At 42.6% G+C, this 26181-nt stretch overlaps 1 protein-coding gene and 1 pseudogene across 1 annotated transcript in view; one reads left to right on the top strand and one right to left on the bottom strand.

Moving 5' to 3' along the window:
- Window positions 1-14913, bottom strand: part of LOC115148807 (queuine tRNA-ribosyltransferase accessory subunit 2-like) — a 63438-nt pseudogene extending 48525 nt beyond the window's left edge.
- Window positions 14914-19795: 4882 nt separating this feature from the next.
- The window catches only part of ccdc191 (coiled-coil domain containing 191), a 31944-nt gene continuing 25558 nt past the window's right edge, over window positions 19796-26181 (top strand). The window contains exons 1-8 of the mRNA XM_029695414.1: window positions 19796-20123; window positions 21182-21220; window positions 21403-21538; window positions 21674-21820; window positions 22005-22186; window positions 22392-22609; window positions 23058-23214; window positions 23554-23744. Of these exons, the coding sequence (XP_029551274.1) occupies window positions 20049-20123; window positions 21182-21220; window positions 21403-21538; window positions 21674-21820; window positions 22005-22186; window positions 22392-22609; window positions 23058-23214; window positions 23554-23744 (1145 nt within the window). The 5' untranslated portion in view covers window positions 19796-20048. The remainder of the gene's footprint in view (window positions 20124-21181; window positions 21221-21402; window positions 21539-21673; window positions 21821-22004; window positions 22187-22391; window positions 22610-23057; window positions 23215-23553; window positions 23745-26181) is intronic.

Raw genomic sequence — 26181 nt, 5'->3', positions numbered from 1 at the left:
AGGCCATATTTAAGTGGGTTTATTTTCTCTTGTGTTTGTGGGTGGTTGTTCCATGTATAGTCTTAGTACCTTACAGGACTGTGGTTTGTTGTGGTTTTGTTCAGTTCTTTAATAAAGCAAGAAGATGATTCACATCCCTGCTGCAGTTTGGTCCGATCATTACGACGCTTATGACACCAGAAATGTTGCTGCTGGCTTGTTCAGCACGTGAAGCATGGGAAGAAAGCAACATGCCGTCTTCACCAAAGGATGGGATATGTTGTATTTTCTATTGTAGTCAACGAAAAGAGTAGCCATGTTTTTCTTACAATAGCTAGCGCTATTTACTTGGCTGGCTAGCGGCTAGTCTAGCAGCATACTCGTGTAGGGTAAGCAAACCAAGTAACTAAACTAAAGATCTTTACAACTTTTGATCAAACAAAATGTTGTCATGGAAAAAAGTCAGAAGCTTCCCACATTGATAACACCAAAGTCAAAGTTTGGTAGGTCTGGCTAGTCAAAATGTTGCAAATGTTTGAGCAGAGTTGAGTAGCTAGGCCAGGTACACAGCTCTGCTCGAAGTTTGGAACATTAAATAGTCTATTGTGTTCTTGATTAATGACATTTGATGTTCATTACTGTTTTGGATATGTGTAATAAATAGCTCTCTACTTTTTTATTTTGAAGGCATAAACACCAGTGAATGGATCTGGAAAACGTCATGCACCGAGCCACCAGCTTGTCCCAGAGGTAAATAAATACAAATCATTTCAGACTTTATTCTAATCCCCTTTCCTCTCTTCTGGTGTCTTTTTCCTCCTCACCTCACCATGTACACTGCCCCTCACACTCCTAATTTCCTCTCCACAGTGTCCTGGCACTAATAGCTGATTTCATGGACGAACTCTTGCCAAAACTCCGGAAAGAATTTAATCACCATCTGCATGAGTTTGTGCACTCAGCCCACAGTGAAATTAACAACTTGTTCTTTTGTTCAGACATCTCAGGAGTCAGACACTTTCATTTTATTCCATAGACACTTGGTATTTAAGTATTATTTGTTATTTACATGTCTGTTCATGAGACAGTTTTGCTATTGTTCAGAAATATTTATATTGCTCATAAATATTTGTCTACACTCAACACTTTATATTTGACCCTTTTGTTGTTTACATGTCTGTTCATAGCAGACACTGTTGTACAGTCGTGGCCAAAAGTTTTGAGAATGACACAAATATTAATTTCCACAAAGTTTGCTGCTTCAGTGTCTTTAGACATTTTTGTCAGATGTTACTATGGAATACTGAAGTATAATTACAAGCATTTTATAAGTGCCAGGATTTTATTGACAATTGCATGAAGTTGATGCAAAGAGTCAATATTTGCAATGTTGACCCTTCTTTTTCAAGATTTCTGCAATCTGCCCTGGCATGCTGTCAATTAACTTCTGGGTCACATCCTGACTGATGGCAGCCCATTCTTGCATAATCAATGCTTGGAGTTTGTTAGAATTTGTGGGTTTTTGTTTGTCCACCCGCCTCTTGAGGATTGACCACAAGTTCTCAATGGGATTAAGGTCTGGGAAGTTTCCTGGCCATGGACCCAAAATATCAATGTTTTGTTCCCCGAGCCACTTAGTTATCACTTTTGCCTTATGTCAAGGTGCTCCATCATGCTGGAAAAGGCATTGTTCATCACCAAACTGTTCCTGGATGGTTGGGAGAAGTTGCTCTCGGAGGATGTGTTGGTGCCATTCTTTGTTCTTAGGCAAAATTGTGAGTGATCCCACTCCCTTGGCTGAGAAGCAACCCCACACACGAATGGTCTCAGGATGCTTTACTGTTGGCATGACACAGGACTGATGGTAGCGCTCACCTTGTCTTCTCCGGACAAGTCTTTTTCCGGATGTCCCAACAATCGGAAAGGGGATTCATCAGAGAAAAGGACTTTACCCCAGTCCTCAGCAGTCCAATCCCTGTACCTTTTGCAGAATATCAGTCTGTCCCTGATGTTTTTCCTGGAGAGAAGTGGCTTCTTTGCTGCCCTTCTTGACACCAGGCCATCCTCCAAAAGTCTTCGCCTCACTGTGCGTGCAGATGCACTCACACCTGCCTGCTGTCATTCCTGAGCAAGCTCTGTACTGGTGGTGCCCCGATCCCGCAGCTGAATCAACTTTAGGACATGGTCCTGGCGCTTGCTGGACTTTCTTGGGCGCCCTGAAGCCTTCTTCACAACAATTGAACCGCTCTCCTTGAAGTTCTTGATGTTCCGATAAATGGTTGATTTAGGTGCAATCTTACTGGCAGCAACATCCTTGCCTGTGAAGCCCTTTTTGTGCAAAGCAATGATGACGGCAAGTGTTTCCTTGCAGGTAACCATGGTTGACAGAGGAAGAACAATGATTCCAAGCACTACCCTCCTTTTGAAGCTTGCAGTCTGTTATTCGAACTCAATCAGCATGACAGAGTGATCTCCAGCCTTGTCCTCGTCAACACTCACACCTGTGTTAACGAGAGAATCACTGACATGATGTCAGCTGGTCCTTTTGTGGCAGGGCTGAAATGCAGTGGAAATGTTTTTGGGGGATTCAGTTCATTTGCATGGCAAAGAGGGACTTTGCAATTAATTGCAATTCATCTGATCACTCTTCATAACATTCTGGAGTATATGCAAATTGCCATCATACAAACTGAGGCAGCAGACTGTGAAAATTTATATTTGTGTCATTCTCAAAGCTTTTGGCCACAACTGTACTATTGTTCACTACTGTGAGGGGAACGGAGAATGGCACCTCCGTACCTTCAGGCTCTGATCAGTCCCTACACCCAAACAAGGGCACTGCGTTCATCCACCTCTGGCCTGCTAGCCCCCCTACCTCTGCGGAAGCACAGTTCCCGCTCAGCCCAGTCAAAACTGTTCGCTACTCTGGCACCCCAATGGTGGAACAAGCTCCCTCACGACGCCAGGACAGCAGAGTCAATCACCACCTTCCGTAGACACCTGAAACCCCACCTCTTTAAGGACTACCTGGGATATGATACAGTAATCCTTCTAACCCCCCCCCAATTTAAAAAAAAAATAGAGATGTACTATTGTAAAGTGGTTGTTCCACTGGATATCATAAGGTGAATGCACCAATTTGTAAGTCGCTCTGCATAAGAGCGTCTCCTAAATGATGTAAAAATTTTCAGAAATATTTATATTCAGAAAGATGTGTAACTACTCTGACAGTTACATTTAATTCCATAAACAATTGTTTACATGTCTGTTCTCAGCAGACACTTTTGAAGGTTTATTTGTGTGCTGAAAAAGCTCTGTTGACATTTCTTCGTTTTCAATATAAGGTGTTTCAATGCATTCTATTTGAACACGTGTTGACAACGTAATCAAGAGCAGTGTGCCACAGTCTTTACAGACTTTCTTCTACTTGTGGTGTAGTTCAATCTAAATTACTGCACACTGAGATGTCCCAGAATCAGGTTCCATTTTATGAACAAGATTAAAACTACTGGTTCACAATGCACACAAAGAACTGAGTCTGTGTGTCTATCAAGAATCCTCATCCTTGCAGCCATGATGCCGAATGCATTCTCTGACTCTCAGACAACGAGAGTGGTGGTAGTTCCAGGTACGCCTAGGTTTATTGAGATGGACACCTGTGAATGAAAGATAACTAAAGAATGTCAGATATACAGTACCAGTCAAAGGTTTGGACACACCTACTCATTCAAGGGTGTTTCTTTATTTGAACTATGTTCTACATTATAGAATAATAGTAAAGACATCAAAACCAAGATATAACATATGGAATCATGTAGCAACCAAAAAAGTGTGTGGAGTGCTCCATCACTCTACAATGTAAAAAATAGTGAAAATAAAGAAAACCCCTTGAATGACTAGGTGTGTCCAAACTACAGTTGCTAAAGCTTAATAGCCACACCATACCAAACCTTCAAACGTTTAAACTTTATTAGGGTCAGTGGCGAATTTAGCATGAAAATGTTGGTGGGGCAAACTCCCCCAAATTCTTTTTTAGATGCATGATGCCAGCAAAGCCACTACACAACACTGCACAACAGTAAACAATACATTCATTGCACTAAAAACGGTGACAAACTGTGCGCTCAAACTGTTAGGGCCTACATAAAGCTGTCCCAACAGTAGAGTCCCAACACCTTACCACTGCTACACGTGGCTATCAGCGGACCCTTGTCTGGCAGTGAAACAGTTAATTCAGCCTCATTTACTGCCTTTTAAAACAGCTGATATGGCTGACTTTTAAACAAATGTGGTTTCTACTGACAATTGAGATGTAGAAACTATGGCATAAGGGGACGACAAGCAGATAAGAGACAATCCGTAATTTCGACATTAATGAGTGATCTAGGACAGATGTAGTCAATATAATTATTTGTTCAGCACTTTTTAAATGTACACCGGCAGAATTCCGAACATTGGCCATTCTTACAGTATTCTCCCTGAACACCAAGTCAGCACCATAGGATAAATAAAGGGGGCATATAAGCAGACAATGAACGCTCTTACAATATTCAATGATTACATTTCTCTAAAACAGGCTATATGCTACATGTGCACCACCAAGTCAGAACAGTAGGCTAAGTCATGATGGGAAAAGGGACCAAATTATTAGGGTGAGGCACATGGGCTACTAACAGCTTACTACACAACATACACTTAGTATTCATTTCTTATCTACAGAATACATATCTCCCTGGCATATTACATCATTTATGCAGCAACATACAATACACCTTGCTGTGCTCACTTGAACAGGAACGTGGCATGGCGGTCCTTCATGGGAAAATTTTGTCAACAAACTTTGACATCAAAATCTGACATTCTGTGAATTTATGGTGCTTTCAGGACAACCTTCCCAAGTTCTCTCACGTCACCCCGCTCCTCCGCTCTCTCCACTGGCTTCCAGTTGAAGCTCGCATCCGCTACAAGACCATGGTGCTTGCCTACGGAGCTGTGAGGGGAACGGCACCTCCGTACCTTCAGGCTCTGATCAGGCCCTACACCCAAACAAGGGCACTGCGTTCATCCACCTCTGGCCTGCTCGCCTCCCTACCTCTGAGGAAGCACAGTTCCCGCTCAGCCCAGTCAAAACTGTTCGCTGCTCTGGCACCCCAATGGTGGAACAAGCTCCCTCACGATGCCAGGACAGCGGAGTCAATCACCACCTTCCGGAGACACCTGAAACCCCACCTCTGTAAGGAATACCTGGGATAGGATAAAGTAATCCTTCTAACCCCCCCCCCTTTAAAATCTTTAGATACACTATTGTAAAGTGGTTGTTCTACTGGATATTATAGGTGAATGCACCAATTTGTAAGTCGCTCTGGATAAGAGAGTCTGCTAAATGACTTAAATGTAAATGTAAATGTAACTGGGAACTCTGAAAAAACAAGGTCAAATCATGACGTCAGTGATCATGTCGGAGCTCTAGAAAGAGGCCAGAGTTCCCGACTTCCGAGTTGGATGACCATTCAAAACATATTTTCCCAGTCTAAGCTTTTTTTTAACTCACTGATGTCTGAGATTTCCCACTTCCGAGTTTCCAGTTGTTTTGAACGTGGCAGAAGTCATGCTGGAGTGACAGCATGGCCAATGTTTAATGTTTATCCTTTTAAGCTTGGAAAAGAGACCCTTAAACCCAGACTTGGATCACACACCCACTCCACTGAATAGCAGGCTAGTGATTGCTTTGCAATAATTGCAGTTAGCCACTGATTCCAACTTGTCGTGTAATGTTTATGTCCAACGGCCGATGAGCACCGATACGTTTTATCATTAATTTCTCTTCATATGACAAATATTTCCCAGTAGATTGTCGACTTGATGCATGATGACAACTGCTAGCTTGCTAGCTAAGATTTTGAAAGTATGATGTTGACAGTCCAGTCAAAGCTATGGTAGTAAGACGTGATTTGACATCATTTTATCTGTGGCCAATGACATTGAGCATTCTTGGATGTGCACTTCAAATCAAATTTTATTGGTTACACACACACGGTTAGCAGATGTTAATGCGAGTGTAGCGAAATGCTTGTGCTTCTAGTTCCGACCATGCTGTAATATCTAACAAGTAATCTAACAATTTCACAACAACAAAGGAATGAATAAGAATATGTACATATAAATATATGGATGAGCGATGGCCGAACGCATAGGCAAGATGCAGTAGATGGTATAGAGTACAGTATATACATATGAGATGAGTAATGTAGGGTATCTAAACATTATATAAAGTGGCATTGTTTAAAAGTTTGTGAGTGTTTTTGGTGACAAGCCAAATTTCTTCAGCCTCCTGAGGTTGAAGAGGCGCTGTTGCGCCTTCTTCACCACGCTGTCTGTGTGGGTGGACCATTTTAGTTTGTCTGTGATATGTACGCCGAGGAACTTAACTTTCCACCTTCTCCACTACTGCCCCGTCGATGTGGATAGGGAGGTGATCCCTCTGCTGTTTCCTGAAGTCCACAATCATCTCCTTATTTTCCTACACCACACTCCGAGGGCCCTCACATCAGGCCTACTACTGTTGTGTCATCTGCAAACTTGATGATTGAGTTGGAGGTGTGCATGGCCACACAGTCATGGGTGAACAGGGAGTACAGGAGAGGGCTGAGAACGCACCCTTGTGGGGCCCCAGTATTGAGGATCAGCGGGGTGGAGATGTTGTTTCCTACCCTCACCACCTGGGCGCAGCCCGTCAGAAAGTCCAGGACCCAGCTACACAGGGCGGGGTCGAGACCCAGGGTCTCGAGCTTAATGACGAGTATGGAGGGTACTATGGTGTTAAATGCTGAGCTGTAGTCGATGAACAGCATTCTTACATAGGTATTCCTAGGGCAGTGTGATTGCAATTGCATCGTCTGTGGACCTATTGGGTCGGTAAGCAAATTGGAGTGGGTCTACTGTGTCAGGTAGGGTGGAGGTGATAGAATCCTTGACTAGTCTCTCAAAGCACTCCATGATGACGGAAGTGAGTGCTACAGGCGATAGTCGTTTAGCTCAGTTACCTTAGCTTTCTTGGGAACGGCAACAATGGTGGCCCTCTTGAAGCATGTGGGAACAGCAGACTGGGATAGGGATTGATTGAATATGTCCGTAAACACACCAGCCAGCTGGTCTGTGCATGTTCTGAGGACACGGCTAGGGATGCCATCTGGGCCGGCAGCCTTGCGAGGGTTAACACGTTTAAATGATTTACTCAAGTTGGCTGCGGTGAAGGAGAGGCCACAGGTTTTGGTAGCGGGCCGTGTTGGTGGCACTATATTGTCCTCAAAGCGAGCAAAGAAGTTGTTTAGTTTGTCTGGGAGCAAGACATCGTGCTCCGCGACGGGGCTGGTTTTCTCTTTATAGTCCGTGATTGACTGTAGATCCTGCCACATACCTCTCGTGTCTGAGCCGTTGAATTGCAACTCTACTTTGTCTCTATACTGACGCTTAGCTTGTTTGATTACCTTGCGGAGGAAATAGCTACACTGTTTGAATTCGGTCATGTTTCCGGTCGCCTTGCCCTGATTAAAATCAGTGGCTTCTAATGTAACTCTATGGCAGTACCCACGGGGCTTGAACTTTTTTGCTCTCCCCGTTGATTTCTTTTGATTTTTCCATGATGCCAAGCAAAGAGGCACTGAGTTTGAAGGTAGGCTTGTAATACATCTACAGGTACACCTTGTAATACATCCACAGGTACACCTCCAATTGACTCAAATGATGTCAATTAGCCTATCAGAAGCTTCTAAAGCCATGACATCATTTTCAGGAATTTTCCAAGCTGTTTAAAGGCACAGTCAACTTAGTGCATGTAAACTTCTGTGATACAGTGAATTATAAGTGAAATAATCTGTAAACAATTGTTGGAAAAATGACTTGTGTCATGCACAAAGCAGATGCCAAAACTATAGTTTGTTAACAAGAAATTTGTGGAGTGTTTGAAAAATGAGTTTTAAGACTCCAACCTAAGTGTATGTAAACGTCTGACTTCAACTGTACATAACATTCTATTGGTTGCAAGAATTTTGTATAAAAATTTAAACTGAAAAATTTGAAGTTTTGAATCCGGTGTTTTGAGTGTAAATTCACACATAAACCATGTGCCATGGAATCGGTACATCGGAAATCTCTTCCCAACTATTTTGCAATTTATATGGCACAGCTGTCCATTTTTTTGGTCCTTCAATGAAATTGGTATATATTTTTATTCATCACTATTTTCTTTAACCAGTTTTGGTCTTTAATGCAGGGCCGACAGACAAGTTCCTTACTTTTTCCCCATTCTACTTGCCTCTTCCATTTTTGTGGATATGCTGCAATTAGTTGGTTGTAATTTTGGGTAGAGCAGACATTTCCATGTCTGTGTTAGCTGCATGTGTGACATAACTCCACCAATCCCACTTATGATATAATTTACAAAAATGATACATTTTTTATTTTTTTATATCAATTAGTATATTTGAGTTTAACCACAACATTTGTTGTATTATTTGTTCTGTCTTTTCAGGTGGATTAAACTGAAATTGCAACCAACGTTCTAAGGCTTGTTTAAAAAATAATGATATTTTGGAGATGATTTCATTTTCAAATAACCAAAAGTGAGCAGTTGTATTCTGAATAAAAGGAGAAAGATCATTCTTGAACATGGGGTGAGACATTAATTTACCAGAGAACTATTTGGGGTTTAAGTATAACTTTTGTATGACTGATGCCTTTAGTGAGAGGTCTAATGCTTTAATATTTAATAATTTCTGCCCTCCGAATTCATATTCGTTATATAAATAGGCACTTTTAATTTTGTCTCTGATTTAATTTAAAAAGCAGGTCACTAGGTGTAGGCAAACCCATAAGCAAATAGGTAAACTGTGATATGACTAAAGAGTTAATCAGGGTGATTTTTCAACAAATAGACAGGTATTTTCCTTTCCATGGTAGCAAGATCTTATCTATTTTTGCTAACTTTCTATAAAAATGTATTGGAGTGAGATCATTTATTTCGGGATTTGTATACCGAGTATGTCCACATCCCCGTCAGACCATTTTATTGGTAAACTACACGTTAACATAAAAGTATCATTTTTTTTGTGATCCAATATGTAATACAGTACACTTATTATAATTTGGTTTTAATCCAGAGAGGTTAGCAAAAGTATCTAGATACTCTATGAGGCTGTGGAGGGATTCTAATTGTGGTTTTAAAAGAAAACATGAATCATCAGTGACACCTTTGTTTTTAAACCACGGATTTCTAATCCCTTAATATTTTTGTTGTATCTAATTTTAACAGTTAACATTTCGATGGCAATAATAAATAGATATGCTGATAGTGGACAACCTTGTTTTCCAGTTTAAAACATCTGAGATGTAGCCATTATTTACTATTTTACACCTAGGGTTACTATACATAACTAATCCATTTTATAAGAGATTCTTCAAAATTCAAATATTCTAGGCATTTATATATAAATTCCAGTCGTACTTTATCAAAAGCCTTTTCAAAATCAGCTATGAAAACCAGGCCTGGTTTCCCCGATATTTCATAGTGTTCTATTGTTTCCAGCACTTGTCTTCTATTATCTCCAATGTATTGTCCATGTAAAAAAAACCTGTCTGATTAGGACAAATAATATCTGACAATACCTTTTTAAATCTATGTGCCAAGCATTTAGCTAGAATTTTTGCATCACAACACTGAGGCCTCCAATTTTTTTAATAATATATTTTTTTAGCTAAAGCCCCACCTGCCCTGAATGACGGGTCGCCACTGATTAGGGTAATATCAAAATTAAGTCAAACCATTGTTTTATAGGGAAAATATGAGCAGAAGACCAAATATAAAACACATTACCCTCCCCTGTGCCCAATAAAAAAAATTACAAACACCACCCCAAAGCAAAAGAAATACTAACAACTCTCCTCTATTTTGGACCACTCCCCCCAGTCAATTTCAATCTGTCCCTTATCTTTCCAACTTCCCAAATATGATTAGACCATAGTTTACTACATTGCCTAGAAATAAATATTGGTCAGATATGTGTCTCTGTCTAAAAGTCGTCCCTCTCCTAAAAGGTAGGCTACATGCAAAACGTAACTCAAGAGAAAGTTAATGTGTCTGATCTCTCTCCAACTCTGCTCTCTACAAACTATGTTTAGCCTATTGGCTGATGTAGCCTAGTAATACTGATTGCCTAATATAATAGGCCACGTGAGGATCTCTGGTAATTTAACCTCTTTCTTGTGCTATTTTAGCATATTTTGATATTGCCTACAGGGTGCAAAATAGCTGCGACCAAGGCTGACAAGCAAGCTACGTCACACACGCCTAGAATAACATTGCGGTACTGCGGTTGGGTTCGGGCCAGATCTTGCTGAGTGGGTGGGAATTGGACAGAAGCCAGTGGGAACGGGTGGGTGCGGTATGAAAAGCTGCGTGTGCGGGCGGGAGCAGGATGACCAAATCAGTCCCGCTGAGACCTTTACACCAGTGACGGAACTAGAGTTTTATACATGGGGGGGCCAAGGCTACTTCAGGGGGTCCATAGACCGTGACAGAAAACCCTAACCTGGGATCTAAGGAGCATGAATGAATCCTATGATTGCTGATAAGAGGTAGAAGTGATAATTCACTTAACCCAGAGTTCTTCAATGGTCCAAAGGGTTACTTCTCTAGAATTCTTTAGCATAATATGAATAGACTCACTCGCACAGTACTCACATACTGGAGAGACTTGGGTCACTGTTTTCATTAATATAAACTCAGCAAAAAAAGAAACGTCCCTTTTTCAGGACCCTGTCTTTCAAAGATAATTAATAAAAATCCAAATAACTTCACAGATCTTCATTGTAAAGGGTTTAAACACTGTTTCCCATGCTTGTTCAATGAAACATAAACAATTAATGAACATGCACCTGTGGAACGTTCGTTAAGACACTAACAGCTTACAGAGGGTTGGCAATTAAGGTCACAGTTATGAAAACTTAGGACACTAAAGAGGGCTTTCTACTGACTCTGAAAAACACCAAAAGAAAGATGCCCAGGGTCCCTGCTCATCTGCGTGAACGTGACTTAGGATTACTGCATGGAGGAATGAGGACTGCAGATGTGGCCAGGGCAATAAATTGCAATGTCCATACTGTGAGACGCAGGGGCGAAAATCTGATATCAACTTTGGAGGGGACAATTACATGACATTTTCTCAAGAGCAATTCCTGAGGGGGACACCAAAAGTAGTGCTGTAACACATAGCCTACATTGTAATATGGTAAATGTATATTGAGGAACCAAAGAAATAAGGTGTTTGCCGTACTCCTAACTACCGGTACCCAAAACTACACAACTAATCACAACAGCAATACCATTGCCTTTAACAAATCTTCAGTCACCAGTTTAAGTTGAGAGTGGGGGTATCCATGGCATTTTCCAATTATGTTCCTATTTTACAAGTAAAAAAAATGGAGAACCTTTCATAATGTTGCCAAACAAAGATTCAACAAACTTATCTGAGACTCCCTGTCTCTGCCAGTCTGTCCCTGCATATCTGTCGCCAACTCTGCTGTTGTCGTGGAAAATTGTCTTAAAAGTAACACTCTTACAAGAACTTGTAAATTCAATATAGACTTTAATACAAAGTATCAAAGCCGAGCTGGTCCGCGGAACAACTGACTTTCTCAGGCCCCAGCTCTGCTTTTCTGCACATACAATACATAGGTCCATCCTTTATGTAAATGAAGAAAAACCCTTTGTGCTTTCTGCCACCATTATCTTTCAATCCTATGGATAACGCCCACATCTGAGGATAACGTCCATATCTGCTCTTATTTCTAACATAATGGTGGCCAAACTCTCCTCACGTGGATATAAAAATAATGCATGCATCGCATGCTTACTCTTGGTTGTTTGTCCCGTTTTCCTTTCACGTGTGTTTCTTTCTAAGTGCACCAGGGCCATATGTACTTAACTTGTTATCTTCTCTCATGTACTTCTCTAAGTGTACCCAGGCCGTGTGTACTTAACATAGGTTCATTCACCTGACTGCACTTTGTCATGGCTCTGTAGTTAGGCTGCCTGGCCCTTACGTGGTCCCCAACGTCCTTGTTATCTTTACTTGGTTAGATATTAATCTCCTCTTCCCCTAGTTAATGTATATATGTCTTTCCTTCCTTCAGCACGTCTTCCTTTCTCCCACACTGTCTGTGTGCCATCTGTTGCCTGCTCTACCTAATGACATCATTGTGAAACATTTCAATTAGAATTTCATTTCTTTCTTATGAACATTTTATCAACTAGTCTTTGAGATATTAGGCTACTAGGGTTCTTACTTTGCGTTTTGGTGTACTGAAAAATACTCTGATGTCCGTCTTTTATTTTTCTGCCATTTTTCTACCTGGCTGGCTACACACACACACAGTGTGTAGGTTATTTACAGTAGGAGATGGGCTTCTATCATCTTATCTTTTATCATTCTATTTGGGCTTCGATCTAAAAGGTAGCTAGCAAATGTGAAACGGATTAAAATGACAAGAGTTGACAGCTGTATGAGTTCACCATTTACACAACATATGCTGCAACCTTTTGTAATTTTAATAGTTTGTTTCATATTGGCTGGCTTCCAACAATAGCTGAATTTGCAAAGCTGGCAAGCACCAATTCCGTTTCAGTGGTGTTTTCTATAATCTTTGCTACCCGGGTTAAATAAAGGTGAAATAAAATAAATAAATAAAAGTTCCCTTGCAACAATTTAGCTTTTGTAACGAGACCATTAAATATATTTAAGACAATGGTAGAAGAGAGTGTAGTTCTGTTCAGTTTGGACTTCAGTTTATCGCTAACCTTATCACAGGGACTTTGAAGCACTAATTTACATCATCTGCATGCTGATCTTGGAATAAATTGACGATAGCAAAGATTCCATCTTTGACGAGGCCACATAAATGGAATAGGTACTAGCTAGCTTAATAGTTCATATTTGCGCGCTAGCTCTGCATATTCAGCTAGTGTGTGTGCACGATTGACTGCATTAACCTCACGTCAGTTACGTTCATTGAGTGCCTTTCAGACAATAGATACGACCCCTCTGTTACCTTGCCAACTAAGGAACTGGCAGTGGATCAAACCATTGTGAGGCAAAGGGTGGGGGGTCGCAATCTTTTGAAACTTAAAAACGCGCTATTAAGTGTCTATAATCAGCACAATTGCTTTCATTGCGTATTATTAATATTATTTAAATTACATAGTTATGTTTCAGTGATATATTGGGGGGGACAAATCATATTTTTCCCAGGATGGGGGGGTCGTGTACCCCCTGTCCCCCCCGGGATTTCCGCCCCTGGTGAGACGCCTAAGACAGCGCTACAGAGAGACAGGACGGACAGCTGATCGTCCTCGCAGTGGCAGACCATGTGTAACAACACCTGCACAGGACTGTCCGCAATAGGCTGAGAGAGGCTGGACTGAGGGCTTGTAGGCCTGTTGTAAGGCAGGTCCTCACCAGATATCACCGGCAACAATGTCGGGCACAAACCCACCGTCAATGGACCAGACAGGACTGGCAAAAATTGCTCTTCACTGACGAGTCGCAGTTTTGTCTCACCAGGGGTGATGGTCGGATTCGTGTTTATCGTCAAAGGAATGAGCGTTACACCGAGGCCTGTACTCTGGAGCGGGATCGATTTGGAGGTGGGGTGTTGTGTCACAGCATCATCGGAATGAACTTGTTGTCATCGCAGGCAATCTCAACGCAGTGCGTTACAGGGAAGACATCCTCCTCCCTCATATGGTACCCTTCCTGCAGGCTCATCCTGACATGACCCTCCAGCATGACAATGCCACCAGCCATACTGCTCGTTCTGTGCGTGATTTCCTGCAAGACAGGAATGTCAGTGTTCTGCCATGGCCAGCGAAGAGCCCGGATCTCAATCCCATTGAGCACGTCTGGGACCTGCTGGATCGGAGGGTGAGTGCTAGGGCCATTTCCCCCAGAGATTACCGGGAACTTGCAGGTGCCTTGGTGGAAGAGTGGGGTAACATCTCACAGCAAGAACTGGCAAATCTGGTGTAGTCCATGAGGAGGAGATGCATTGCAGTACTTAATGCAGCTGGTGACCAGATACTGACTGTTGCTTTTGAATTTGACACCCCCCCCCCCTTTGTTCAGGGGCACATTATTCAATTTTTGTTAGTCACATGCCTGTGGAACTTGTTCAGTTTATGTCTCAGTTGTTGACTCTTGTTATGTTCATACAAATATGTACACATGTTAAGTTTGCTGAAAATAAACGCAGTTGACAGTGAGAGGACTTTTCTTTTTTTGCTGAGTTTATTATCTGGGTCTATAAGTGTTGAACATCCAAAATATTTTCAGAAAATAAAGCTCAAGCACCAAGGAGATAAGATAAATTGCATAGTTTATTTACAAAAAAGTACATTTACAAAAAAACACACTGCAATTTGACATACCAGGTATCAAGCAGAAATGGACTTGAAAAATAAAAATAATTTTGGTGTTTGACTTTCCTAATACAATGGTGCAGTCAGAAATGTATAGGTCAGTATGTGTAGCGGCATATTATCAATAGGAATATTCAGTGAACTCCTCCAATGCTTCCTGGTGTTCTGTCCTAAAAGCAGGACACAAAAAGCAAGTGTATTAAATACTCTCTTGCTAAAGGATTGAGGAAGAGAGAGAGTGTGGTGTGTGATAATGTAATAGGTTTGCACAGTGTGTCCAAGGTGAGCTGTGTGACGGAGGGCAGGTTGTTCAGTGTGTGCAGAGTGTCATGGGTGAGCTGTGGCATGGTGCAGCAGCGGGTGTACATACAGCAAACACCTCCAGGGAGTGCTGTCCTGCCGAGTCCCGTCAGCACACCCACCCAACAGCCATGCACCACCAGGGACAGCTCCAACTTCATCTTGCTGCCTGACAGACAAGGGAAACAGGGTGATGAAAGAGGATGAAAGAGAATGGGCTTGTTCAACATTGCAGCTGACATTGCACATGTCTGGTGGCTGACTGATCTACAAATCACATTGCATCATAAACAACTAACTAGTACATCAGTCAGACCCACAATGCATCACGGATTTGATGCTGTCAAACATGGTCAGTGTAAATAATTTTAGAATATTTGTGGTGCAAGCAAAAATGTTACAGAAGACCATGTAATAGCATAAACTAGAAACGGATATATACCAGTAAACAAATAGGTGTTCCGTTCATGTTTGTCCGTATGTTATATGGGCAAACAACTGGCTAGCTTGAGGATGTTATCAATTGCTAGCACTAGTTCAATTCATTGGCAGTTTTATAGAATCCGGCAGACTAACAAAGGTTTCTATTTGTCTGATTTTATTTATTTATTTATTTCACCTTTATTTAACCAGGTAGGCAAGTTGAGAACAAGTTCTCATTTACAATTGCGACCTGGCCAAGATAAAGCAAAGCAGTTCGACAACATACAACAACACAGAGTTACACATGGAGTAAAACAAATATACAGTTAATAATACAGTAGAAAAATAAGTCTATGTACAATGTGAGCAAATGAGGTGAGATAAGGGAGGTAAAGGCAAAAAAAAAAGTCCATGGTGGCGAAGTAAATACAATACAGCAAGTAAAACACTGGAATGGTAGATTTGTAGTAGAAGAAAGTGCAAAGTAGAAATAGAGATAATGGGGTGCAAAGGAGCAAAATAAAATAAATAAATACAGTAGGGGAAGAGGTAGTTGTTTGGGCTAAATTATAGATGGGCTATGTACAGGTGCAGTGATCTGTGAGCTGCTCTGACAGCTGGTGCTTAAAGCTAGTGAGGGAGATAAGTGTTTCCAGTTTCAGAGATTTTTGTAGTTCGTTCCAGTCATTGGCAGCAGAGAACTGGAAAGAGAGACCGCTAAAGGAGGAATTGGCTTTTGGGGTGACCAGAGAGATATACCTGCTGGAGCGCGTGCTACAGGTGGGTGCTGCTATGGGGACCAATGAGCGGAGATAAGGGGGGACTTTACCTAGCGGGGTCTTGTAGATGACCTGGAGCCAGTGGGTTTGGCGACGATTATGAAGCGAAGGCCAGCCAACGAGAGCGTACAGGTCGCAGTGGTGGGTAGTATATGGGGCTTTGGTGACAAAACGGATGGCACTGTAATAGACTGCATCCAGTTTGTTGAGTAGAGTGTTGAAGGCTATTTTGTAAATGACATCGCCAAAGTCGAGGATCGGTAGGATGGTCAGTTTTACGAGGGTATGTTTGGCAGCATGAGTGAAGGATGCTTTGTTGCGAAATAGGAAGCCAATTCTTGATTTAACTTTGGATTGGAGATGTTTGATGTGAGTCTGGAAGGAGAGTTTACAGTCTAACCAGACACCTAGGTATTCTAAGTTAGAACCGTCCAGAGTAGTGATACAGGACAGGCGGGCAGGTGCAGGCAGCGATCGGTTGCAGAGCATGCATTTAGTTTTACTTGTATTTAGGAGCAGTTGGAGGCCACGGAAGGAGAGTTGTATGGCATTGAAGCTCGTCTGGAGGGTTGTTAACACAGTGTCCAAAGAAGGGCCAGAAGTATACAGAATGGTGTCGTCTGCGTAGAGGTGGATCAGAAACTCACCAGCAGCAAGAGCAACATCATTGATGTATACAGAGAAAAGAGTTCTCTGTATACATCAAAGAGGCCCAAGAATTGAACCCTGTGGCACCCCCATAGAGACTGCCAGAGGTCCGGACAACAGGCCCTCCGATTTGACACATTGAACTCTATCAGAGAAGTAGTTGGTGAACCAGGCGATGCAATCATTAGAGAAACCAAGGCTATTGAGCCTGCCGATGAGGATGTGGTGATTGACAGAGTCGAAAGCTTTGGCCAGGTCAATGAAAACGGCAGCACAGTATTGTTTCTTATCGATGGCGGTTATGATATCGTTTAGGACCTTGAGCATGGCTGAGGTGCACCCATGACCAGCTCTGAAACCAGATTGCATAGCGGAGAAGGTGCGGTGGGATTCGAAATGGTCGGTAATCTGTTTGTTGACTTGGCTTTCGAAGACCTTAGAAAGGCAGGGTAGGATGGATATAGGTCTATAGCAATTTGGGTCAAGAGTGTCCCCTCCTTTGAAGAGGGGGATGACAGCAGCTGCTTTCCAATCTATGGGAATCTCAGACGACACGAAAGAGAGGTTGAACAGGCTAGTAATAGGGGTTGCAATAATTTCGGCAGATAATTTTAGAAAGAAAGGTTCCAGATTGTCTAGCCCGGCTGATTTGTAGGGGTCCAGATTTTGCAGCTCTTTCAGAACATCAGCTGAATGGATTTGGGAGAAGGAGAAATGGGGAAGTCTTGGGCGAGTAGCTGTGGGGGGTGCAGAGCTGTCGACTGCAGTAGGGGTAGCCAGGTGGAAAGCATGGCCAGCCGTAGAAAAATGCTTATTGAAATTCTCAATTATAGTGGGTTTATCGGTGGTGACAGAGTTTCCTATCCTCAGTGCAGTGGGCAGTTGGGAGGAGGTGTTCTTATTCTCCAAGGACTTTACAATGTCCCAGAACTTTTTTGAATTTGTGTTGCAGGAAGCAAATTTCTGCTTGAAAAAGCTAGCCTTAGCTTTTCTAACTGCCTGTGTATATTGGTTTCTAACTTCCCTGAAAAGTTGCATATCACGGGGGCTGTTTGATGCTAATGCAGAACGCCATAGGATGTTTTTGTGTTGGTTAAGGGCAGTCAGGTCTGGGGAGAACCAAGGGCTATATCTGTTCCTGGTTCTAAATTTCTTGAATGGGGCATGCTTATTTAAGATGGTGAGGAAGGCATTTAAAAAAAATAACCAGGCATCCTCTACTGATGGGATGAGGTCAATTTCCTTCCAGGATACCAGGGCCAGGTTGATTAGAAAGGCTTGCTCGCTGAAATGTTTCAGGGAGCGTTTGACAGTGATGAGTGGAGGTCGTTTGACCGTAGACCCATTAAGGATGCAGGCAATTAGGCAGTGATTGCTGAGATCTTGGTTGAAAACAGCAGAGGTGTATTTAGAGGGCAAATTGGTTAGGATGATATCTATGAGGGTGCCAGTGTTTACGGCTTTGCGGTGGTACCTGGTGGGTTCATTAGTAATTTGTGTGAGATTGAGGGCGTCAAGCTTGGATTGTAGGATGGCTGGGGTGTTAAGCATGTCCCAGTTTAGGTCACCTAGTAGCACGAGCTCTGAAGATAGATGGGGGGAAATCAGTTCACATATGGTGTCCAGAGCACAGCTGGGGGCCGAGGGTGGTCTATAGCAGGTGGCAACGGTGAGAGACTTGTTTTTAGAGAGATGGATTTTTAAAAGGAGAAGTTTAAATTGTTTGGGTACAGACCTGGATAGTAGGACAGAACTCTGCAGGCTATCTCTGCAGTAGATTGCAACACCGCCCCCTTTGGCTGTTCTATCTTGTCTGAAAACGTTGTAGTTAGGGATGAAGATTTCAGAGTTTTTGGTGGACTTCCTAAGCCAGGATTCAGACACGGCTAGGACATCCGGGTTGGCAGAGTGTGCTAAAGCAGTGAATAAAACAAACTTAGGGAGGAGGCTTCTAATGTTAACATGCATGAAACCAAGGCTATTACGGTTACAGAAGTCATCAAAAGAGAGCGCCTGGGGAGTAGGAGTGGAGCTAGGCACTGCAGGGCCTGGATTCACCTCTACATCACCAGAGGAACAGAGAAGTATAAGGATAAGGGTACGGCTAAAAGCTATAAGAATTGGTCGTCTGTGACGTCCGGAATAGAGAGAAAAAGGAGCAGGTTTCTGGGGGCGATAAAATAGCTTCATGGTATAATGTACAGACAAAGGTATGGTATTTAAGCATTCCTCGACAAAGCGCAACAGAAAATAACATTTTGATATTTTTAAAACATAAATTAAGGACATTCAGCATATTTTTTGCTTACCAGAAACCAGTGGTGGAAAAAGTACTCGATTGTCACACTTGAGTAAGAGTAAATATACCTTAATAGAAAATGACTCAAGTGAAAGTGACCCAGTGAAATACTACTTGAGCAAAAGTCTAAAAGTATTTGGAATTGCTCAAATGTACTTAAGTATCAAAAGTAAAAGTATAAATCATTTCAACTTACTTATATTAAACAAACCAGACAGCACAATTGTATTTGTTTATTTTTATTGACAGATAGCCAGTGGCACACTACAACACTCAGACATAATTTACAAATTAAGCATTTGTGTTTAGTGAGTCCGCCAGATCAGAGGCAGTAGGGATGACCAGGGATGTTCTCTTGACAAGTGTGTGAATTGGACCATTTTACTGTCAAAATGTAATGAGTTGTTTTGGGTGTCAGGGAAAATGTATGGAGTAAAAAGTACATTATTTACTTTAGGAATGTAGTACCATATAAATGGTAAAGTAAAGTACAGATACCCCAAAAAACTACTTAAAGTATTTTTTACTTAAGTACTTTACACCACTGCCAGAAACCAGAGCACGTCGCGGATTATTGAGCAACACGCGCCTCGGTCACTTCTATATAAGGTCATCATTTTGGGCGTTTGCAAAGATCTCATTAGAATATCAAATTTACTGTTGAATAAACATTACTGAGAGTGTGTGCATACTTTATAAGATCTGCAAACCCTTTCTGTGGGACTATGATATTGTTGTGCGGACTTTGTACATTCAATGTTGACTTTGGCGTCTTTTTACAACACTCAAATGTTTAACATTTGGGGAAGGGTCCAAAGTTACTATAGTTACCAGACGCTTCGGTTGACAAAAAGTAGAAATGGAACTTGTAGTTTGCTAATGACACTGTCAAGCAGCCAGTGCGTTTGATGAACCTGGCTAATTGACTACATTACCCACGCACCTCGTTCTATTTTCAGCGCATTGAGCAGTAGCAACTGTACAGCTAGCAATACATTACTTTTGTATTAGCTTAAAAAATTGACTTCTACGATTTCTTCTGTAAGTTTAGTGTTATAAGTTGTGGTTAATATAACTTTGATATAGGTATATACATTAGGTTTTCTGTATTAGCCATGTAAAAAGTACAAGCTATTTATTGGCTTAAAAAATGGCATACTCGCATAACCCTGATATGTTTCGCTGGAAAAGATTCACGAAGACTAAAAACCCCACTGCAAATAAGGTAAGGTGTTAATGATTGTGCGTACTTTTGACAGGTGTGAGGTAAAGTAAAATGTTGATGACTGTCACCTAGAAAGTGCTGAACAAATCATTCATTGATTACAGGGCAGCAGATTGCCTAAAGGTTAGAGCTTTGCCTAGTTCCCCTGAACATTTTTTTTTTTACATTTTAGTCATTTAGCAGTCGCTCTTATCCATAGCGACTTACAGTAGTGAATGCATACATTTCATGCATTTTTTTTATATTGGCCCCCCCGTGGGAATCGAACACACCATGCTGGCGTTGTAAACACCATGCTCTGCCAACTAAGCCACAGGGAAGGCACTTAGTGCACCTGAACACTAGGCAGTGTTCCCCGGTAGGCTGTCAAGGTACAAATCTGTCGTTCTGCCCCAGGCAGTGTAGCCCCAGTAGGCCGTCATTGTAAATACGGATTTGACTTGACTAGTTAAATAAAAGGTTATTAAAAATATATTTCCCCCACCGGTCTATGACTGCAAACAACTTTTCTATATATTTTCTGTCTCCATCGCTCAGACACTTCCTTACTGGGAAAAAACGAAGTAGGATGTACATAATAAAAGTGACCTCAAAGCTATCTTTAGAAATAAAGTGGTGCTTCAGAACATATGGATTTATATGTCTCAGTGACCGGAGAAGGCTGAAGAACCCTTAAAGTTTAAATGGCCTTTCTGAGACCCACTAGTAGTGATCAGGGTGACACAGGGATACTTGAAGCACTCTTAGTCAGATAAGTACTTTTTTCAACTGCTATAGGAAATTCATCTGAAATAATCTGCTGACATTAAAAAATGTCTGAGCTCTACTTAAAAATAATCCTCAGACATTAGGCATTGGCTGGACTCTTGGTTTTGCAGACACCTGTTTACCATGCTCACAGTCTGCGAACCTGCCTGGGCATAGTAATGACTAAAGATGAAGTGACAAAGCACCACACTTTCTTTTTTGATAGGCCCTATTTGCTCCTCCTCTGAACTCTCTGCCTGATAAATACAATCTTAATAATCCTAATCGTCACAAATGTTCTACAATAACAGGTGAGGCACAGTAATGGGGATATTGACCAATGGCTGAAGGTGAGAGCCCTTTCTTTCACTTTGTCTCACTGTACCTCCTGAAACTGGAGATGGACTGTATGTGTATGTATGTGTGTGTGTGTGTCTGCTTGCGTGTGTGTGCGTGCGTGCAGTGGATATTATTGTGCTACGTCTGTCTATAAGGCCATATGTATTCATGACGTGTACTTTTGTGTCCCCAGACAGTGGAAATGGCCTCAGACTTTGCATTGACTGAGGTGTTTTCCCTGAAGAAGCCCCATTCAGGGATAAGCAGCCAGACAATGGCACTAAAAAATACAGAGCAGCTGCTGGATCATGACGAAGCATACGGGGAAGGTAGGCTATTCACTCACCCACACACACACACACACACACACACACACACACACACACACACACACACACACACACACACACACACACAAGTATCACAGACCTTTACAAATGGTGTTATGGACATTTTTCCTGTAGCTCAGGCTCTTCTTAGTGATTGGATGAACAGCAAGTTGCGTCTGGAACTGGAGATGGAGGAAGATGTGATTGTCTCCCCTGAGAAGAACAGTCCAGCAGACATGGCACCTGCCCAGCCTGTCTCCCTGGACTACAGTAACTTTGATGGTACAGAGACATTAACCTACAGAACAACACTTAACTCTTGCCTTCCATCTGACATTCTCTAGCAAACAGTGGAACTCACACCTGCTGCTATACCTCGTTTTCTAAAGTTCAGTTAATACATCATACTACAGTTAGTGGGTCCATCGAGACCATACGTCATACACCCTCCGTCTCTCTCTCTCAGACCTGTATTCCCACCTGGCTGAGGAGGAGGAGAACCTAGTGGTCAACAACTTCCTTCAAGACCTCATGGAGTGGGAAGTGGTGGATTCTGGGATAGTGCAGGATCTGGCACTAGACTCAGAAGAGCGAGACAGGAGGAAGAGGAGGGGGATGGGCCTCACCATGGAGGCGCGTCAACGACAGGTACAAAACCAGATTGACATAAAGCAGGATTGGACAGTCTCAAAATTCCCGACAAAGTTTAAGCTACACTGACTGTAGCATCTGCATTGGGAGCCAAATCGCCCAGTGAATTGAAAGGAATGAAACTGTTTGCTACAATAGCTGGCTTCCATTCATACTTCCTGCTCTTTTTTATGACATAATTCCTTATTTTTTCTCATTCCAGGTGCGTGAGAACCGTGCAACACGGGATGCGGAGCGGGAGAGGCTGCATAGGGAAAAGGAGGCGCGGAGGCAGGCCAGGGAGGAGGCGCAGAGGAGAGAGCAGGAGGGGGAGAGGCGGAGGAGGCAGGAGGCGCGCAGACAGGAGGAAATGGTGCAGCAGGAGATGGTGCGACTGCGCCGCGAGATGGAGGAGAGGAGGAACCTGGAGCAGCTAACCAGGTAAATTAGTAACCATGGAAACTAAGGGATAACTTCACACACTGGTACAATCACCTGTATTACGCCCCTGCAATAAACTCTTATTCGGGGCAGTAGGTAGCCTAGCGGTTAAGAGTGTTGGGCCAGTAACTGAAAAGGTCGCTGGTTTGAATCCCTGAGTCAACTAGGTGAAACATCTGTTGATGTGCCCTTGAGAAAGGCACTTAACCCTAATTGCTCCAGGGTCGCTGTCAATAATGGCTGATCCCTGGCCGTGAGCCCACTCTCCGAGGGTGTCTCGGGTGGAGTGGGATATGCAAAAAACATATTTCCATTTTTGAAATGGGACAAATATAAGCACCCACCTTATTATTATTATTCAGAATGTTGTGTCTTTAAAATAAGCCAGTCTATTTCAGTGCTAGGTCAGGGTCCTGTGGGTCTGACGTTCTGGATCTCTCTCCCACAGGGAGAGGGTTGCCAGGAAGACTGCAGCTAATAAGAGCTCTCTGGCGCTCCAGCCAGGCCCCTCACTCTCTACTACACAGAAACAACAGGACAGAGAGAGACCACAGTCACACAGACTACAGCAGGCAGAGGCCAGGACTCTGATGCTCAACCTGCAGGTTAGTAGGCTGTGTGGAGGGGAAGGGCGTGGTTCTATTGGTTGGTGTGTGTGTGCATGCTTAGTGTTTGTATTCACAGCATCGTGTGTGTGTGTGTCTTTTGGTTTTTACTATCCTTGTGGGGACTAGAAATCCTCACAAGGATAGTAAAACATAAAAAATACGGACCACTGCGGGTCCCCACAAGGAAAGAGCCTATTTTAGTCTTATGCGTTAGGTTTAGGGTTATGTTTAGAGTTACAGTAGGGGTTAGGGAAAATAGGATTTTTAATGGGAATCAGTTGTTTGTCCCCACAAGGATAGTGAAACAAACGTGTGTGTGTATGTGTATATTTTCAGTGTCTACAGAGGCACTTCTCTGGCTGGTACTGTGTGCTGTTGGAGAGGAGGGTGCGCATGGGCAAGGCGGCGGCGCTCTGTGATTGGAAGAGGGAGCTGAGGGTGTGGCGAGCCTGGCGGGCGCTGGTATGGGCAGGGAGAGAGCAGAGGGAGGCGGAGAGAACAGAGGAGGAGCTACAAATCCAGAACAGGTAAGCACAGAATGGACTCGGCCTGGTCCCAATAATACAATCATTACACTTGATTTAGCTCGCCCGGTGTGCTTGGAGGGCACTTTAGTTCAAAAAGTGAAAACGCAGTACCTGCCTGGTGCGTATGAGTTTTTACTCACCAAATTAACAACAAAGTGTGATCAGACTTAGTAACTTAGTTATCGGTAACCATCTAGTTACCTATAACTACAAACATAGTTGTGTTTGAGTGTTTTTACGTATTTATTAACTTATAGTGCATTCGGAAAGTATTCATCCCTTACATTTTTTACTCAATCTACACACAATATCCCATAATAACAAAGCGAAAACAGGTTTTAGAAATGTTTAGAAATTTATAAAAATTAATAAACAGAAATACAATATTTACATAAGTATTCTGACCCTTTGCTATGAGACTCGAAATTGAGCTCAGGTGCATCCTGTTTCCATTGATCATCCTTGTGATGTTTCTACAACTTGGAGTCTACCTGTGGTAAATTCAATTGATTGGACATGATTTGGAAAGGCACACACACCTGTCTATATAAGGTCCCATAGTTGACAGTGAATGTCAGAGCAAAAACCAAGCCATGAGGCCAAAGGAATTGTCCGTAGAGTTCCAAGACAGGATTGTGTTGAGGTACAGATCTGGGGAAGGGTACTAAAAAAATGTCTGCAGCATTGAAGGTCCCCAAGAAAACAGTGGCCTCCATCATTCTTAAATGGAAGACATTTGGAACCACCTGGCCGCCCCGGCCAAACTGAGCAATCGGGGGAGAAGTGCCTTGGTCAGGAAGGTGACCAAGAACCCAGTGGTGACTCTGACAGAGCTCCAGAGTTCCTCTGTGGAGATGGAGGAACCTTCCAGAAGGACAACCATATCTGCAGCACTCCACCAATCAGGCCTTTATGGTAACATGGTCCAAGCACACCATGACAGTCGTGAAGCGGGAACGACAAAACCTATTCCACCTCAGGAGACTGAAAAGATTTGGCATGGGTCCTCAGATCCTCAAAAGGTTCTACAGCTGCACCATCGAGAGCATCCTGACTGGTTGCATCACTGCCTGGTATGGGAACTGCTCGTCCTCCGACCGCAAGGCACAACAGAGGGTAGTGCAAACGGCCCAGTACATCACTGGGGCCAAGCTTCCTGCCATCCAGGACCTCTATACCAGGCGGTGTCAGAGGAAGGCCCTAAAAATTGTCAAAGACTCCAGCCACCCTAGTCATAGACTGTTCTCTCTGCTACCACACGGCAAGCGGTACCGGAGCGCCAAGTTTAGTTCCAAGAAGCTTCTACACAGCTTCTACCCCCAAGCCATAAGACTCCTGACCTATAGATCAACCGATTAATCGGAATGGCCGATTAATTAGGGCCAATTTCAAGTTTTCATTACAATCGGTAATCGGCATTTTTGGACACGGATTGGATCATAGCCTACTTCGCCAAATGGGTGTACCTAACCATAAACATCAATGCCTTTCTTTAAAATCAATACATAAGTATATATTTTTAAACCTGCATATTTAGTTAATATTGTGTCACTTCTCTTGCGTTCCATGCAAGGAGTCAGGGTATATGCAGCAGTTTGGGCCGCCTGGCTCATTGCGAACTGTGTGAAGACCATTTATTTCTAACAAAGACCGTAATTAATTTGACAGAATTGTACATAATTATCATAACATTGAAGGTTGTACAATGTAACAGCAATATTTAGACTTAGGGATGCAACCCGTTAGATGAAATACGGAACGGTTCCGTATTTCACTGAAAGAATAAACGTTTTGTTTTCGAAATGATAGTTTCCCAATTTGACCATATTAATGACCTAAGGCTCGTATTTCTGTGTGTTATTATGTTATAATTAAGTCTATGATTTGATATTTGATAGAGCAGTCTGACTGAGCCGTAGTAGGCAGCAGCAGGCTCGTAAGCGTTCATTCAAACAGCACTTACGTGCGTTTGCCAGCAGCTCTTCGCTGTGCTTCAAGCATTGAGCTGTTTATGACTTCAAGCCTATCAACTCCTGAGATTAGGCTGGTGTAACCGATGTGAAACGGCTAGCTAGTTAGCGGTGTGCGCGCTAATAGCGTTTCAATCGGTGACGTCACTCGCTCTGAGACCTTGAAGTAGTTGTTCCACTTGCTCTGCAAGGGCCGCGGCTTTTGTGGAGCGATGGGTAACGATGCTTCGAGGGTTGTTGTCGATGTGTTCCTGGTTTGAGCCCAGGTAGGGGCGAGGAGAGGGATGGAAGCTATACTGTTACACTGGCAATACTAAAGTGCCTATAAGAACATCCAATAGTCAAAGGTATATGAAATACAAATGGTATAGAGAGAATAGTCCTATAATTCCTATAATAACTACAACCTAAAACATCTTACCTGGGAATATTGAAGACTCATGTTAAAATGAACCACCAGCTTTCAT

Source organism: Salmo trutta, chromosome 2 (assembly GCF_901001165.1).
Source record: "Salmo trutta chromosome 2, fSalTru1.1, whole genome shotgun sequence".
Classification (NCBI taxonomy): domain Eukaryota; kingdom Metazoa; phylum Chordata; class Actinopteri; order Salmoniformes; family Salmonidae; genus Salmo; species Salmo trutta.
Note: the sequence above shows the minus strand (reverse complement) of the source record. Positions and strands in the feature narration are given on the sequence as shown.